A 17148-nucleotide genomic window follows, 5' to 3' on the forward strand; every position below is an offset into this window, starting at 1 on the left:
CTGCCCAATTATTGTCCAGGCCTTTATGATGGCAACATGACACACTGCCTACATGACGATGAGTTCACTGTCCTCAAATGGCCTCCACAATCACCAGATCTCACTGCAGCAGAGCAGCTTAGGGATGTGGAGGAACAGGAGATTCACACCATGGATACGCAGCCTGTCACTACCAAGGTGTACCTAATAAAGTGGTCGTTGAGTGTATGTGGGTAAAATAATAATAATCAGACTTGAGACTCTTTGTTAAGTTTGTAAAATTCTTATTTGTGAAATAAAAAAAATACATATTTACATGAAGACCAAGATAACAGGAATAAAACTGCTAAAAGGAATAAAAACACATCATTGAATCACAAAAAAACCAAAAAAATTAAAACGGCCAGAACCGTCTGTAGGCCTCGTGCATCTCAAGGTTTAATGCTTCAGTTTAAAAAAAGAAAGAAAAAATATCAGCCCCAGTGACGGCGATGACAAAAAACTTCATAAGAGATGACAGAGTCAGAACTGTGTCAGGTGCAGGAAAATCTCGCCTCTAAATGTCACAGCAACAGGACGTCAGCTTAAACAGCAGGTACACATTAATGCTTAGGTGTGTAATGCTCTCGCCGTCAGTTTAACGCTCATTACATTAAAGTGGAAAATAGATAAACATCCAGTTAAAATAAAATCAGCTGCTCCAAAGCGCTTAATAACTTAATAAGGTGGCCTTAGCACAACAAGCTGTGGGGTAGGAACAGCACACCTGCTAAGGTGTGACAGTCCACACTGCGAGAAGTTAAACAGGTAAGCACGCTACTGCCCAATGAGGTAAGTGGTTTTGGAAAATCCTATTGTGTGTCTGTGTTGCTCCCCCCAGTAGCAGTTGGTCCGGTCCAGGCTGCTTCCAGTGATGATGAGCCGTCAGGAGGAGTCCACTGGAGCTTTTGGAGAGGGGGGAAAAATTATTACATAAATCCGAAAAAAAAAAAAAAAAAAAGTATGTGTGTATATATATATATATATATATATATATATATATATATATATATATATATACACACACACACACACACACACATATACATATATACACAAAAATTATGAACTGAAACCAAACAAACAGCAAAAAACCAAAATGTACAACAGCATTTTTGCATTTAAATAAACACCCCTCACAAAATGTCAGTATTAATGCTTTAATAAACTTTATAACTTTAATTATTGAATGATACAAAAACAAAAAGATGTGGTGTAAATATTTCAGTGTTATTTATGAAATTATGTTTTCTCAATTTTACTTTTAAAATATTTTCTAATATAAGCTATAAACGCTTGTCTTTAATATTTTTACTTCCTGTAAGTTTGTGTAATTTCTTGTCACAAATCAGTTGATTTAGTTTTTATTTATTTTTACCTTCAGCTTTCTCCTCTCCATCTTCTCCTCCATTATTCCTCTTCTTGTTCACCTGCCCCATACTTCTCTTCGCCTCGTGCAGCAGCCCCTCCTTCCTCACCTTCTCCATACAGCGCTCCACCCTCTGCGCCTCCTCCTCCTCCTTCTCCTCCAGCAGCGAGCGCAGAAAGGCGGCGCTCACCACCTCCTCCCCCTCCCCCACCAGGAAGGCGTTCTTGAAGCGGTTATAGAGCATCGACGCCTTGTCCATGATGTCCTGGTTTGCCCGGTAGTAACGCATCTGCTCACGAGGAAAACAAATACATAATAACAACTGACACGATTTGTATAGTTATTATTTGTTTATTCATTTGATTTATTTTGAATTCAGTCCAGGTTTAAGGTTGCAAGTGACCAATCACCTTGGAGTGATGTCATAGCTTTGCTACGTGGAAACACCATCACACCTAATCCCAAACGTAATCACAGTGACACCCTAACCCCCACCCCATTTTTGTGATTTCTTGTCCTGAGTGGACACAAAGCGATGACATCATAGTAGTGTGACAGGTCAGATGCATTGCTTATCCAAGAACCACCACGAGGATATCAGTATGTGCGTTTACCTTCCTGAGCGTGGCGACGAGCTCGCTGTGCCTCTGGACGTGTTGAGACGTCACATAAACCATACTGAGCTGATTCAGCGCCGCCAGACACTTGCTGATGTCCTGAGGATGAAGCACATTAGTCGCGTCGTTCAGTTTCAGTAAGCATGCAGCGTTTTTGAAATATTAAAGCTGCATTTAGATTTTCTGGCCACAAGGGGGCGATGTAGCTCCTGATAGCTAAAGCAGTGAGAATCATAAAAATGATCTAATGTCGGCTCACTTTTTATAAAATCACTGTGAACGGTTTTACATTTTGTGCCGTCGTTAATCTGCAGCCAGTTTAAGTTTCGGCTCTTACGGGATTGTCGTTCTTCAGAGAGATCCGGATGTCTCCGTGGATCCGGTGTAGCGTCGAGTCCGTCAGCGTCACCGTCGAGCGCTTCTTCTGCTGCTCCTTTACCGGGTTACCTTCTCCTCCAGCGCTCTTCTCCACTGCTGCTGACGTCTCGGGTCGGCTCGCTCCGTCACTTTCCTTCTCCTCGCCGGTCTTCCTCTGCCCGCCCGGCTCCGCGCCTTCACATTTCTTCTCGCCCGTTGTTTTTTGCGTTTCGTGTTTTTCTGCATTTTCCGCCTTTTTTGGTTTCTCCGCCTCGTCCTTCTTCTTTTCTTCACCCTCCTGTTCTTTTCTTCTTGCTGCTGCTGCTTCCCCCTCCTCCTTGCGCTCCTCGTTTTTCTTCGCAGCCTCCGTCACGCTCTTGGCTTTTTTCTCCTCCGCTTGAGTTCTTTCAGATTTCATCTGGACCTCGATGCTTTTCTTCGAGCTCCCATCATCCGACTTCTCTTTTTCTTCAGCGCCCTTCTTCTTCTCCTTCTCCAAACTTCTTTTCTTTTCCACCTTCTCCTCTTTCTTCTTCTCCCCCTCCTTTGCAGATGTTCCTCCCACCTTCTCCTCTTCCCTCACGGTCATTCCTCCCATCATCGTCTTCACCTGGACCTTCGGACCCTGCCCAGCTGTTGCCTTGACGATCTTTCCAATTATTTTTCTCTCCTCCTTCTTTTCTTCATCAGTCTTCTTCTCCTCCTCCTTTTCCTTTGTCTTCAGCTCCACATCTCGACTTTTCTCCAACTTTTCTTCTACCTGCATCTTCTGCGATGTCCTGCCGTTCCCCTTCTTGGCTCCTTCCTTCTTCTTCTCTGATGTTTTCTTGGCTGAGGCCGACTCCTTCGCACTCCTCCACTCTGACCTTGTCGGGCTTCCTGTCCTCCTCCTCTTCGCTCCGTCGCCGCCTCTCCTGATGAGAAAACAGACAGAGGTTTAAACTCCTGACTGATTTTACCGTATCATTTTTTTCCCCTTCCTCTTACAGAGCGCTCCTCGTTGCCTCCCTCCTCCTCCCTCCTCTCCCGGCCTTCAGCAGACCCCTCAGAGACTTTAACACGCTCTCCCTCTTGGCGGCCAGGTGGCGCTGTCGCTGCAGGAGAAATGTTGAGACGTTTTCATCCTTCTCTTCAATTTAAAACATTTCCTTAATGAAGACAGACTCTACCTCATCGTCTGGAGCAGCACCTCCTCTTTTCTCCCTCTCAGTTTTCTCCTTCTGCTTCTCTCCCTCAGATCTCCTCTCCCTCTTCTCCTCTTCCACCTTTTTCTTCTGCTCCTCTTCTCTTCTTAAATCTTTCTTTGCTTCTATAACATCCTTCCTCGCCTTCTGCTGCACCTTCTTCACCTCCTTCTCTCTTCTTGACTGTTTCCTTTCATCTGAATCATCCTTCCTCATCTTCTGAAGTGCCTCCTTTTCTCTCGTCCTCCTCATTTCTTTGGGCTCCGGGCTGGTGTCTTTCCTTGTCGTCTCCTCTTCCACCTTCTGCTCCTCCTTCTCTCTTCCTAAATCTTTTTCTTCTGAATGATCGTTTCTCGTTTTCTGCTGCACCTCCTTTTCTCTTGTTTTCCTCGTTTCTCGGGCCTCTGTGCTCCTTTCTCTCCTTGTCTTCTCCTCTTCCAACTTCTTCGCCGCCTTTTCTCTTCCTAAATCTTTCCTTTTCTGTGAAGCATCCGTCCTCATCTTCCGAAGCGCCTCCTTTTCTCTTGTCCTCCTCGTTTCTCGGGCCTCACTGGTGTCCCTACTTATTTTCTCCTTTTCAACCACCTTCTCCTCCTCCTCTGTTCTTAAATTCTTTTCTTCTGATGTGTCATTTCTCGTTTTCTGCTGCTCCTCCTTTTCTTTCGTCCTTCTCATTTCTCTGGCCTCCAGCCTCCTGTCTCTCCTCTTCTCCCCCTCTTCCTCCACCTCCTTACTCTTCACATCTTTCTTTTCCTCTGAAATATCCTTCCTCGCTTTCTTCTCCGCCTCTTTTTCTTTCATCCTCCTTGTTTCTTTGCCCTCTGTGCTCCTGTCTCTCTTCTGCTTCTCCTCTTTCTTACTCTCCTCCTCCTCCTTCTCAGCTGGACTCGTCTTTACTCCTTCCTCCTCTGTTCCCTTTTCCTGTTCCTTGTGTCTTTTTGATGATCGTCTCTCCATCGTTGCCTTTTCCTCGCTGCTGTCCTGACTTTTCTTCTGCACCTCCCCTTCGCTCTTCCTCTTGACTCCTCGGGCCTCTTCTTTTTCTCCTTCCTCTTTCTCATTCGTTTTCCTCTGGACCACCTCCTCATCGTTTTTCTTCTCTCTTCTCTTCTTGACTCCTTTGTCATCTTCCTTCTCCTTCCCCTCATCCACCTTCTTCTCGTCCTCCTCGTCCTTCCTCCTCTTCACTCCTCGGCCCTCTTTCTTCTGCTCCTCCCTCTCATCTCTCCTTGTCCTTACTCTTCTGCGGTCTTCCTTTTCCTCCTCCTTCTTCTCCACCTTCTCTTCATTTCGGCGCTTGAAGTCTCTGCTCTCTTTCTTTTCCTCCTCCTCCTCCTCCTCCTCCTCCTCCCTCCTTCCACCGGTCGTCATCAGAGCAGGTTCCATCTTCTGCAGCTTCACATTGATCTGACGGAGACGAGGAAAACATGAAACTTTATTCAAAAGCTGAAAAGACAAAATGAGAAAAAGAAGTTTAACATGTGTCTCTGTTGCTTAGCAACGCATCAGATTAGCAGAGGGTCTGAATTGAGCTTTTAGATTAAATCTTACATTTTAATCAAAGAAAGAACTGAAGGCTTTTCTTTGAACAGTGTTGAGCTGCTGAATAACACAAGTTATTAATGGCTCATTTAAACTTACAATGGGCAGCATCACTCCATGCGTGTTCAGCTTCGGCTCTTCTGCTCGGCTCCTGGTCGTCACTTCACTTGCAGCTTCTTTGGAGGCTTCAGCCTGTCTGGGTTCTGCTTCAGTTGTGCTTTTAGCCTTTTCTTTACTCGCTGTGGTTTCACCCATTGAAGCTTTGACCGCTCCTGTCTGAGAAAAAGAAGAAAAAGAAGAAACAAAAGTTTATTTGTAAGCATTTAATGTCAACAGTTCACCATGCTCTTCCCCACTGAGCTCTAATAAAAGAAGAAGCTCCAGTTTCTTCCATAAACTAGAGGATGAGGCGAGCCATGGATTGCTGGTGTTCTCATGAGGGTGTGTTAGAGCAGAATGAACCAGACACTTTTTTCCTGTTGCAGGAAAAACTGGAAAAAGCCTTCAAAGGCGGTGACGTGAGCCCGAGACCGTCGTCCACACAGATTTGTTGGTGCTTTGGAAGCTTCTGCATGGGAGCTTCAAGCTTCAATTCAATCCTCCAATTTCGAGCACACAGAGACGGATCTCCGTCGCCCTGCTTTACTAATCTATATATCCAGAAAACAGGAAAATATCCACAGAAATATCCGCAGGTGCAAAGCCAAAAAAACAATATCAAGCAAAACCTTTATTCTCTCTCCACTGTAGGTCCACGTCATTATCTGTGATCTACAGATGCAGAAATGTGCTCACATCTCCATGAAAATGTTTAATCTGTGACATCCAATTACTCCACAGCATCACCCGTTGAGACAGACACTGATGGACACATGGATGGGATAAACATTAAGAAGATGAAACTATTCTACTTGTGTTTATGTCTCGAGTTTCCCACATCCCCCTCCTCTGCAGACAACTCCTCCGTGCTTCTGAATTACCCCCCCCCCCACCCAAAAAAAAAAGAAAGAAAAAAAAATATATATTTTTTTAAAATATAAAAGAATATATTTATATTCTTTATATATATATATATATATATATATATATATATATATATATATATATATATATATATATATATATATATATATATATATATATATATATATATATATTTGTTTTTTTTTGTTTTTTTTCCCCTCACTTTGCAGCTTTCAAGTTCAATCTCACAACAGACAGTGAAACACCAGCACACAACAAGGAGCTTAATCCTTCTAAATCCCTCCCTGCAGCACACTCTGAGGATGTGATTTTTCCAAGTTCACAGAGCACATACAGAGTGGGTCCAGTGCTCCACAACCAGGATGGTAACCCTCACTGTCTGACTGACAGGCACCATCTCCAGCCCCCTGGTATAGTTGTTGCAGGGAGGCTGAGAGACCCCAGAACCACTGCTGAACCACTGCCAGTCCAGAGGCCCTCTCCCCAAATGGAACAGCCCCACAGCTTTAAAACATTTAACCTCTCACCTCTTTGTCTGTCTTGGCCAAGGCGGTGCGTTCACCTGCACTCCCTCCTGCAGACGGACCACCGCTTGCCGACCTTCTGGTTCGAGCAGTCGCAACGGTCTCTGCAGTGTCTGCAGCAGGGGTGGAAGCCTGCTTGGACTCCTCACTTTGCTCTGCAGCCAATCTTGATGAAACTCGTGTGGGAGTTTTAACAGCAGCTTCCTTTTCGCCTCCTGTGCGCCGCCTGTCGGCGGCAGCTTTACTGGCCGACTCGGATCTGCTGGGGGAAGATTTAGTGACAGCGCTTGGAGTTGGACTTTTAGCAGCAGACGTCGGTTTAGAGGGTGTAGATTTGGTCGCTGGTGCGGACTTGGCAGGTGTAGCCTTGGGTGATTTGGCAGGTGTAGTTTTAGGTGCTGGGGTTGGTTTAGCTGGAGTAGCTTTGGTTGCGGAAGCCGGTTTTGCTGGTGTACTTTCTGTGTTTGTCTTCCCCGGTACCTGAACAGAAGATAGAACGAAGAACCTTTATTAGAACCGAAACATGGGCTATAAACATTTATGAAGCAGAGGTGCCAGCAGTGTGAGAAATATGTTGGAAATAGCCTTTTCAGCCCCCTATCCATGCCTTTGACCCTAGTCTGTTCTGATTGGTCAGCTTCCAAAACAAATGTAACTAGTTGAGATGATGCTGCACGTGAAACATTTACTCTTTCATGTCTGTCACATGAGGTCATCCTGAACCTGCTCACATCTGTGAAGAGAACCAGCCCTCACTGTTGGACCTGTCACTTCAGGTGATGATCTGACCCAACTGGACAGACTGATACTACTGAAGTAGAGCTGTGCCACATCAAATCACCCAATGTAATTGTTTAGGTGATGTAAGAGTGTCTGATCAATCACAGCAGCTAACTGGAGAAGGTGGAAAATGCCCTGAATTCACTGACATTAATAAAAGCGGCAGCATCAATGAAAGCATCAATAAAACACTGTTCAGTATTTTTATATACCAGATACATCATCACAAATATAATTTTAAAGCTATATAAGCTTTTTTTAAGCAGTGCGTCAGAAATATTACAAACACATCATTAGAAAATGCTTTTAGCAGTTCATTCATAACCATTCAATTACATAAAAATGAACTGAAGCGATTACGTAGCATTTTCATTGCAACTGATGAGTGATCTTTAAAGAGAGACTGACTTTGAGTTTACTCCCGACTCCAGGCGTGTTCTGGATCTCCCACATGCCCTCGGTGAAGCCTTTGATGCGAACGCCGCTGCCATACTTCATCTTGTTTCCCACATAAGGGACGATGTTCTCCGGCGGCAGGAAGCCTCTGGGGAGGGGAGATTAATCACAGTTCGATCAATGCTGCTCAGAAAATGATACGATCGATCTGCAGCTGCACGTACGTACATCTGATGGGTGCCGAAAAAGAAGACGGGGACTCGCTTCTTGTACCCCTCGTCCGACTTACAGATCTGTAAAACACAGAAGAAGAGTTAAAGCGCGTACACACAAACAGCTGCATGCAGGTATTTACAGCTGAGGTGTGAGCGCACCCTCGCCGGCCAGTGAGGGAAGCCCTTCATCTTGGCGAACACCAGGTCTCCGGGTTTGAACTGGTCGCCGTTTTTTCCCGGCATCCTGTTGCTTCAGAGCTCGGTCGCACAGCAGGAATCAAACACTGAAAGACAAGCAGACCATTTAGACCACAGCAGCTGCTTCACACACTTTACCGTGTTTCATTTAAGGAGGTAAATGTGGGTAAGAGTGAGAGTAAATGAACAGATGTTGATTCGAGCTGTTCTTCAGCCTGTAGTAACCCCACACAGCTGTGACATACGTTGTAGTCAGAGGATTACAAACACTCATTAGCATGAATGTGATGGTCGTTTGGGGGTTTTTAATGACTTATTGAATCCACTCTTTCTCCAGGGTGAAATGACCGTACATCAATCTTTAATAACTTAAATAAAACAAGAACTGGATGCACAAGTTTGAATTCATTTTGGACTCTCTCCACACAGGGTCAAACATACACACAATCACTTAATCTTTTATTGATTCATTGATTGATTGATAATACTTTATTCATCCTGAGGGAAAGGGTGGAAAGATCTCATTTCTAAACAAATGCAGATTCAAAGATCATCAGTTCAAACAACTGTATTCAAGTACAAGTTATTCAGATCTGTCACCACTTTTGGTCTAGAAGCCCCATGATGTGACCCTCAGATGATGTTCTCAGTTAGGATGTTTGGGAACCACCAAGAGCTGGAAACAGAACACCAGTGAAACCAGTTTTATATCACCATGGACTGAGAGGGTGAGAAAGAAGAAATAAGCCTCCAAATCAAACTCCTTCAAGCCAAGCAGCCGTCTCGTCTGAAACTGTGCTCTGTAGCAGAACACAGTTTCAGACGAGACGGCTGCTTGGCCTTGTGTGTCAAACAGAAATAAAGACTTCATTGTGTCAGCTGACGTCAGCATGAAGATAAAATATCTCTGGTAACATTTATAAGGTGGGGATGGGTTTTCTTATACAGGACAAGATCCCTGACTTGAGGTTAATTCCGCTGTGGCCAAGTGGAAGGACGACGAGGAGAACAAATCAGCAAGCACTAAGTCTAAACCACAGCATCTCCCCATCAATAACCAACCACAAATATGTTTGTTTGCATGTGTCTAATAAATTCTTCTCTGTAAGCAGACTGAGAGTCCACAGCTGTGCAACCCAAACCTTTAACTGCCTGATAATAAAATAGTGTGAACTCCTGAACTTCTCTCAGCAAAAAAGAAAACCACTCAAACCTAAGAACACAGAGCAACTGTACAGCACGGTGGTAGCATCACACCCTGGGGCTGTTTAGCTGTGAGTGGTACTAGTAACATTACACATTAAGGAATAAAGAAGAAGAGAACTACCTCAAAAATCTTCACCTTAAATAAACATCTAGGTGGTTGAAACATAGACAGTCAGGTGTTCCAACAGGACAAGAGCTGCTTTTTATGAGATAAAGCAGGTGAACACTGAGCTTCTGGTCTTCTTAAAGCCTTTCTCGAGTTTAAAGAAACGACCAATTCTGCCAAGAAGATATCCATCCTGAATTATGAGGAAGCTTGTTAATCCAAATTGTGCACCCAATTCTCATTTTTTAAAGCCATTAAAGATGTAAGCGGTGCAAAGATTCCACAGTTCAAAGAAATCATCAAACGCCTAAAATTATCATGACATTCATGGGTGGGTGTGAACTTCTGACCACAGAATACATGGACTGTGACATTTTTTTTAAGTATTACTTTGCTCCGTGTTTTGTTCACTGTGCGTGTCCAGCCCTGATCTTACCAGGTGCATAAAATCGTCTGTAGGAAACAATTAAAGCGGAAACCCCAACTGTTTCCTTTCTCTTCTTTTTAAATATGAATGTCAGGCCTGAGTTAGAGGGCTTTTCCACTAGTTGGGGATTTGAATATTTCCTCAACTCAATTTCAAACTCAAACACACCACCACACAAAGAATTAATACATTTAACGTAAACTTGGAGATTAACGATAACGTGGCAGCAATACTTCAATCAATACACCCAACATGTGCTAAACCTGAGAGGATGCATAAGCAGGGCCAGACTTGAAGTCTGTAAGTAAAACATTTCACTTCCTGGACCTGAATCGTCCCACCAGCTGACCTTTGCGTGTGCAAAGTATAATCTTTCACACTAGCTCATCAGTTTCGCTCTCGTCTGCGTGTTTACGCTTTGTTTACAAATACAGGCTAACCACTGAAAGCTCGCGCTAACATGCCGACTCGCGCACCCTTACTCCGTGTTCGTGGCATGCACCGTGGATGTGACGTGGACTCACCTGCACACGGAACGACTGCCGCCTGGCACCGCGGACAAAAAACACGAAACAACAAGGCTTCTTGTTACTAAGCTATCCTCTAATGCACGTCGCCATATTGACCTCTGTGTTCGTGTCACGTGATCCACAATGGTTTTTCCCGCCGCTAGAGGACCGTTCCAACCACACGGGAGCTTTTGGACCGTACCACCTTAGGGTACAAAGGTTTTGTTTGTTTGTTTGTTTTTTTAAATCTGAATTTAGATTCCTTTCTTTATAATCACCATAATGATGTCATCAATGCACACCTTAAGAAATAAAGCACTACTTTGAACTAATAATTCTGTCGTCATTTCCGACTTTCGGCATTGAGCGTCTGCCCGTTGCTACGATACCTCAGCGCGTGGATTGGTCTGCCCTCAATATAAAGTACTGAACTTCGTAATAAGTTCATAACTTCATTCACATATTCACGCGTGCACTAATGTGTTTTTGGGGAAAAATAAATGTAACGAACGTAAAGTTCACTGATAATTATAAATGAGAACTACTCGGTGTATGTTTAGAGTGCAGACAGGTACCACACCAAGGTGAATTTTTCTAATGATTTTTTTATATGGTTACGTCTTGCATTGTTAGTAACATAGTAAATAGTTAGTATCTTTGTTGGGGTCACTGTTAGTAACAGTAACTCCAACAACTTTTAAAAGTCAAAATAAGACACTGTAATTGGCAGTGATCTACTCCATCTTCTCATAGCAGTGACACTATATGAAAAAAAATGTAGATCCTCGTTTTTTTGTATAAATTAAAATTTCATGGTTAAAGTAATAATAAAAAAAGAGAGCTAGTTTCAACAGTTGCTTTGCAAATGCAAAGTGTGCCAGAAATTAAATGCACTACTATATCGTTCTAAACCTTGTGGAAGGCTTTCCACAAGGTTTAGAACTAATAAATCAATCAAGCTTTATTAACAGACTTATTCGATGCTTACACAGATTAAAAATGAACACAAAATCTAAAAATCAGTCTCTGCTCTAATTCATCATGAAGGTGTTTTGTCAGGTTTCGATCAGGACTCTGTGCAGGCCTTTATGGACCTGTCAGTCATGTTGGAACAGGAAGGGGCCATCCCCAAACTGTTGCCGCAAAGTTAGGAACATTAAATTATCCAAAATGTCTTATGTCAGTGCTCTAGAGTCCAGTGGTGGCATGCTGTACACAACTGCGTATGACATGTTGCATTGTGTTTGCTGATATAATGCTTGGATGCTGCTGTTTCTGTGGAAATCCATTCCATGACACTCTCTAAGATAATCTGAATGCCACGTGAAGTTTGGAGGTCCATAGTGACTTACTCTGCAGAAAGCTGCTGGCCTCTGCACACTATGTGCCTCAGCATCTGCCGACCCGCTCTGTGATTTTACGTGGCCCACCACTTTATGGGTGAGCTGAAGTATATGTCAGTGGGACTCGAGTGAAGGTGATATGGGCAAGAATGTCCCTGGTCACAGTCAGCCGAGAGTTACCTCATTGGTATCACTGTGATCTAAAAGCTCTAAAAGAAAAAAAAAAATCTTAATACCAGTTGCAAGTGAACAGCAGATTAAAAGCCCTGCTGCTGATCTTCAGTCACCTTAGCGTTGAGGATAACAGAAAACATCCAACCTGCAGTCAGGTTCTGACCGTCTCAAGTTCTGGCAAACTTTTTAATAATTTTCATTATACTGGAGAACGACTGTCAAATTACAGTGTTCACTCTAATATTAGGTTTTACCTAAAGTTTTACATCCATTCACAACTATGAACAATTAGGAATCACTAATTAATTGAACACACTAAGTGCATGTGTTTGGACTTTCGAAGTTGGAGCACACCACATCCACAGATGGTGGTGTCAAACCCAGGAGCTTCTTCTTGTGAGGCAACAGTGCTTAACTGTTTTTTTAAGTTATTTTTTTATTTATTTTATATTTAAATTGTGTTAAATAATAATAACAATAATAATAATAAAAAAATTATAAATCACTAATCATAACAAATCTAATAAATACAATAAAACCCCTCTTTAATCAGCTTTTGATGTCCATGTTTTAGAATGGTTCGTATATAACAGAAACCATCTAGAATTGTATTTTTTTTTAAATAAGAACCTCTTTACCATCAAACATTCTGTGAAACAAAAAGCATAAACAATTGTGTGTCTGAACTACCACTAACTGTTATGGAAATATGAAATAAATTGAATCACACAAGAACAGGTCGTCTTTGTGAGGTTTAATCTGTTTTGCAAAGAGACAAACGACAGTACAGAGTACTGCAGTCTGCATCACATCTGACCAACAAGAACAACAAGCACCAAATCATTTATAGACACAAGTTATTTATCATGGTGAGAAAAGCAGAGCTGTACATGTGGGAATATTTAGTACTGAAAGATTATATGGAGGCAGAGCGTGACACTGTGGAGCCTTTCATTCAGCCAGGTTAGCCTGACACAGAGAAGAGCAGAAACTTTCCATCACACAACTGGCTACAGAGCTTTGTACACAAATATAGTTATATTAAAAAAATAAATTAAATATAATTTAGAATTCAAACAGTTGTTGTTTTGAGCCACCAGATGTCAGTAAAGAGCTTCTATGCATCCTGCAGGTTCTTTCTATAAAGTGCAGGCAGGCAAACCTGCTGCTACTAACTGTTAGAAACATTTAACAACAGACAGAATTTAACAAAGATTTTTTGTTTGTATTCTTAAACAAAAGGCCTTTAATGTGAAAGGATCGAGAAAGTGTTGAGAGTGCAAACGACCAGAGAGTACTGTAATATTGTAATAATTATTATTTTTTCATTTCTTGTGTTTTAAATGTATTTTCATCCATGATTTCATTTTTAATTAATATAGTTGTTGATCTTTGATCGTTGGATCTAAAGAAACTCTCGTCTCTTTGATGGTGTAACGTGTAGTAACTCAGCCTGGGCTCTGTCTGAGTTTCTCCTGTGGATGTCAAATACTCAAGGATATTATGACACAGTGAGAGTGCATAGCTGGTCATGCACATCACATATGTTGCTGCTTTGTTTGAGGTATTATTACAAGGGTTAATTTGTTTCCAGTGTGGAAATTTACAGGAACAGCAACAGGACCTGAATGCAATATGAGACTGCAGGTCTCTGCTTAATTTCAGGTCAGAAGTGATGCTCTATAGTGACATCATCATAGTGGGCATCTAATCCCTGCTCAGCCTGACTGGGTTGCATCTTTTCCACTGATGCATGAGGTTCATTTCCTGAAAGATAAGTTTTAAAATGTATCTGCTGTTAACTTATGAGGAGTTCAGACAGAGAGATGAGTTAATCATCACCATATTGATTGTTCAGTGAGTGATTCAGAGTGTTACCTTTGGCTCTGAGTTGATATAAAGATATCATGAGAAGAGTGGACATGAAGTATGGAAAGAACACCATCAGGTGGAGGAGCACTCTGAACGCAAGCTGGAGGGAGCTGTAGTCAGGGAGTGGAGCTGTCAAAGGCGGCACAGCAGTGGTGGATCTCACTGTAGATGTGAGTGAAGGTGTGGTTGTATGTTTGTCTGCAGAGAGAATCCCACCTGTTCAGGTGAATATGTGGATGAAATAAGAGGTGAAATCAGAGTGAAGCTCCTCACCTGTGACAGTGATCCAGCTGGATGGAGACTCTCCATGACCGCTGATGTCACACTTGTAGAGGCCTTCATCAGACCTGGAAACATGCTGGATGGTCATGTGACCTGTAGGCTGCTTCCTGATGAGGGAGCCATCTTTATAGAAAGCAGCTGGGAGGTTGGAGGGAGTGGTCTTTGTTTTACAGAGCAGAGTGACGTCATCTCCCTCCATCACAGGGAGGACAGGACTCTGCAGGATCACTGATCCACCTCAACACAGAGACAAACTACAGCATTTCATCCATTTACACACAGCTTCATCAACACTAACTCCACACACTCAGCTTACCAGTGACTGTCAGGTTAACCATGTTACTGATGGGACCCTCTCTGGACTCACACCAGTAAACTCCACTGTCCCACATGAAGATATAGGTGATGTTACAGGATGAACCAGCTGGTTTTTCCCACCCATCTCTACACTGAGTCCTCTGTTCTGTGCTTGTGTTTCTCCACAGAGTCCATCCAGCAGAGCTGTCGTCCTCCTCACAGCTCAGAGACACAAAGTCTCCTCTAAAGAACTGAGAGCTGCTGGGACTCACAGTCAGACGAGCTGTGATAGAGAGAGCAGGATATTTATTGTCTATGTTTTTTGATCATGAGACAGTTGCCAGTTGTCTCCTCTACTGTGACATATGGTCCTGAAAGTAACTGGTTGTCTGTATTCACAGCTTTAAGAATCTCCCCAAGTGTTTCAAATTTGCCCATTTTGAAACAGTGAAAGATGAAACTCTGTTCAGTTTAGAAAAGATAGTTGGGTTTTAAATGTTTCTACTTTTCAGAGCTTTGTTTTCTTTGATTCAAGGGTGGGGTATCTAAACAACATATGTGCTACACATGAAACATTCTTCCTAAAGAAAGAAAGAAAGAAAGAAAGAAAGAAAGAAAGAAAGAAAGAAAGAAAGAAAGAAAGAAAGAAAGACGGGTGTAGGTTTAGCTCAGTTGGATGAGCATGTAGTCATATATCGAATCGCTCTGAGAGTGGCCGGCCCATGTTCTAGTACGACCGTTCTTTAAAAAGAAAGAAAGAAAGAAAACTTGATGTTGCGGTCATTTAGGTTAGGTTTTTTTAAACATATAAATTCCCCTCTCGCCCCTGCGGGGGGTCTACCCTTCAAGCTCAGGCGAATGAGGCGTTGACAGATAGTTTTTTTCTTTCTATCAATTTTGTTTTTCTTTACTCAAAGAGATCAAATTATTGGTGGGGACAATTCAATAATCGCTGGATATTGGTGGGGACATGTCCCTTCCATCCTTGCCAAATCACTCTTGCATTTTTTATTGTAACAACCAATGAAAATAATGACTATTAGCAAGGTTGCCCAAACTTTTGCATCCCATTGTAGTTGCCTGTGTATGGTGACAACTTTAATAATCTCTTCAAGTGAGTCAAAAAATACTTTCATCTTTAAACAGCCAAAACGTTTATGCAGACTTGCTAATGAAAAGAAAATGGAGAATTCATATCCATGAAAACAGACAAAAAGGTTATTTTTTAAAAACTATTTCACATTTTGCTAAGTCTGCCAGATTTACAGAGTGACAGAAGAAGGTTACTGACCTTGGTTTGTGGTGCAGCTCAACAGTGAGATCAGAACTAAAGAGAAATTAAACTCAGGTTAGTTCAGAGTTTCACATTCAACAAGACAGCAGAGGCATGAAAAACACAGTGAGCTTACAGAGCAGACACAGCAGAGACGTTTCCTCCATCCTGCTGCTCAATGATATCAAACCAACACTGAGATCAGCTCACAGTCATATAAAGTAAAACCCGCCTCCCTCTCCTCCTCTTCCTCTTCCTCTTCCTCTTTGATAGGATGTCAGTATTGTGGTTTCCTTTGTAGTGATCATCATGAAAAGGTTTCTTTGTTTGTTTGTAGAAAAAGAGTTTTAAAGTAATAAAAAAAAGTCGTAGGTGAGAAAACTGAACCAGAAAATAAAGCACAATGGATAATAAATTACAGCTGACCCAGCATCTGTAGCTGTGGGATGCTTTCACTGACAATCACTAAGGTAGTGGTTTTGAACGTGCTTTCGTTTCCTTAGACTCCTATATTAAAATCCTATTCCTAATCCTAAAATTTCCATCAAGACTAAACCTCACTGACAGACCCTTCTGTAAAGGATGTTAGCGGTAGCTTTTGTTCACCTGTACAGGTAAAAATTCTCTAGTCACCAGGTTTCTGGGGTCGATGAGATTCACGTGTATATCTCATCTTTCGGGTTGGTCACTGGACTGGCACCTTTCAAACACTTTTCATGTCAAATTGCGCTCTCCAAACATTCACCAATCACACACACACACACACACACGTTCATACTGTACTTTATTCTCTACCTAAGCGCTTTGTCTAGCATTCACACACACTCACTCTCAAGGTTCAGCCACCTTCCCCATGGATACTCCAACATGCAGACTCAAGTAATCGGGAATCAAACTACGGACATTCTGATTAGTATTCAATTGAATTGAATTCACTTTTATTTATACAGCGCCAAATCACAACGACAGTCGCCTTAAGGCGCTTTGTAAGGTAGACCCTACAATAACACATACAGAGAAAAACCCAACAATCATATGATCCCCTATGAACAAGCACTTTGGCAACAGTAGGAAGAAAAAACGCATTAGGAAGAAACCTCCGGCAGAACCAGGCTCAGGGAGGGGCGACCTCTGCTGTGACCGGCTGGGGTGAGAGAAGAGAGACAGGATAAAGACATGCTGTGGAAGAGATTAATAACAAGCATCACTCAATGCAGAGAGGTCTGTTAATACATAGTGAGTGGTGACTGGAAAGGAAATACTCAATGCATCATGGGAATCCCCTGGCAGCCTATGTCTATTGCAGCATAACTAAGGGAGGATTCAGGGTCACCTGGTCCAGCCCTAACTATATGCTTTAGCAAAAAGGAAAGTTTTAAGCCTAATCTTAAAAGTAGAGATAGTGTCTGTCTCCCGAATCCAAACTGGAAGCTGGTTCCACAGAAGAGGGGCCTGAAAGCTGAAGGCTCTGCCTC

General features: G+C 42.5%; 2 protein-coding genes across 3 annotated transcripts; both read right to left on the reverse strand.

Annotated features, from left to right (window-relative positions):
- Positions 1-176: 176 nt before the first annotated feature.
- On the reverse strand, positions 177-10602 carry psip1b (PC4 and SFRS1 interacting protein 1b). Of its 2 annotated transcripts, none has more exons than XM_086272757.1 (12): positions 10448-10602; positions 8146-8270; positions 8000-8064; positions 7784-7919; positions 6599-7075; positions 5187-5363; positions 3531-4991; positions 3349-3455; positions 2342-3275; positions 2002-2103; positions 1397-1676; positions 177-923 (listed from the first exon to the last, which is right to left on the reverse strand). In XM_086272757.1, the coding sequence occupies exons 2-12, from the start codon at positions 8227-8229 to the stop codon at positions 904-906; spliced, it is 3843 nt and encodes a 1280-aa protein (XP_086128883.1). In that variant the 5' UTR covers positions 8230-8270; positions 10448-10602; the 3' UTR covers positions 177-903. The 2 variants fall into 2 exon arrangements, with proteins under 2 accessions (XP_086128883.1, XP_086128890.1); XM_086272764.1 differs by having other exon boundaries at positions 179-923; positions 3531-4952.
- Positions 10603-12748: 2146 nt separating this feature from the next.
- On the reverse strand, positions 12749-15852 carry LOC147334479 (low affinity immunoglobulin gamma Fc region receptor II-like). Its single transcript, XM_086287341.1, has 6 exons — positions 15810-15852; positions 15692-15727; positions 14420-14683; positions 14095-14340; positions 13828-14019; positions 12749-13716 (listed from the first exon to the last, which is right to left on the reverse strand). The coding sequence occupies exons 1-6, from the start codon at positions 15838-15840 to the stop codon at positions 13616-13618; spliced, it is 870 nt and encodes a 289-aa protein (XP_086143467.1). The 5' UTR covers positions 15841-15852; the 3' UTR covers positions 12749-13615.
- Positions 15853-17148: the final 1296 nt, after the last annotated feature.

The sequence above is a fragment of the Aulonocara sp. 'chitande type north' Nkhata Bay genome, linkage group LG3 (genome assembly GCF_057382095.1).
Source record: "Aulonocara sp. 'chitande type north' Nkhata Bay isolate Kocher_YH1m ecotype deep benthic linkage group LG3, A_spYH_male_GT1.1, whole genome shotgun sequence".
Taxonomy (NCBI): Eukaryota; Metazoa; Chordata; class Actinopteri; order Cichliformes; family Cichlidae; genus Aulonocara; species Aulonocara sp. 'chitande type north' Nkhata Bay.

What these genes read in the sequence shown, in the direction of transcription:
- psip1b (XM_086272757.1), bottom strand. Translation starts at nt 8,229, where the DNA reads ATGCCGGGAAAAAACGGCGACCAGTTCAAACCCGGAGACCTGGTGTTC. An exon ending in CTCTGAAGAACGACAATCCC is followed by an intron (nt 2,104 to 2,341) that starts GTAAGAGCCGAA and finishes CTTCATCCTCAG; the next exon opens with GACATCAGCAAGTGTCTGGC. An exon ending in TCGTCGCCACGCTCAGGAAG is followed by an intron (nt 1,677 to 2,001) that starts GTAAACGCACAT and finishes CCTCGTGAGCAG; the next exon opens with ATGCGTTACTACCGGGCAAA.
- LOC147334479 (XM_086287341.1), bottom strand. Translation starts at nt 15,840, where the DNA reads ATGGAGGAAACGTCTCTGCTGTGTCTGCTCT. An exon ending in GTCTCTGCTGTGTCTGCTCT is followed by an intron (nt 15,728 to 15,809) that starts GTAAGCTCACTG and finishes ATTTCTCTTTAG; the next exon opens with TTCTGATCTCACTGTTGAGC. An exon ending in ATATCAACTCAGAGCCAAAG is followed by an intron (nt 13,717 to 13,827) that starts GTAACACTCTGA and finishes CTTATCTTTCAG; the next exon opens with GAAATGAACCTCATGCATCA.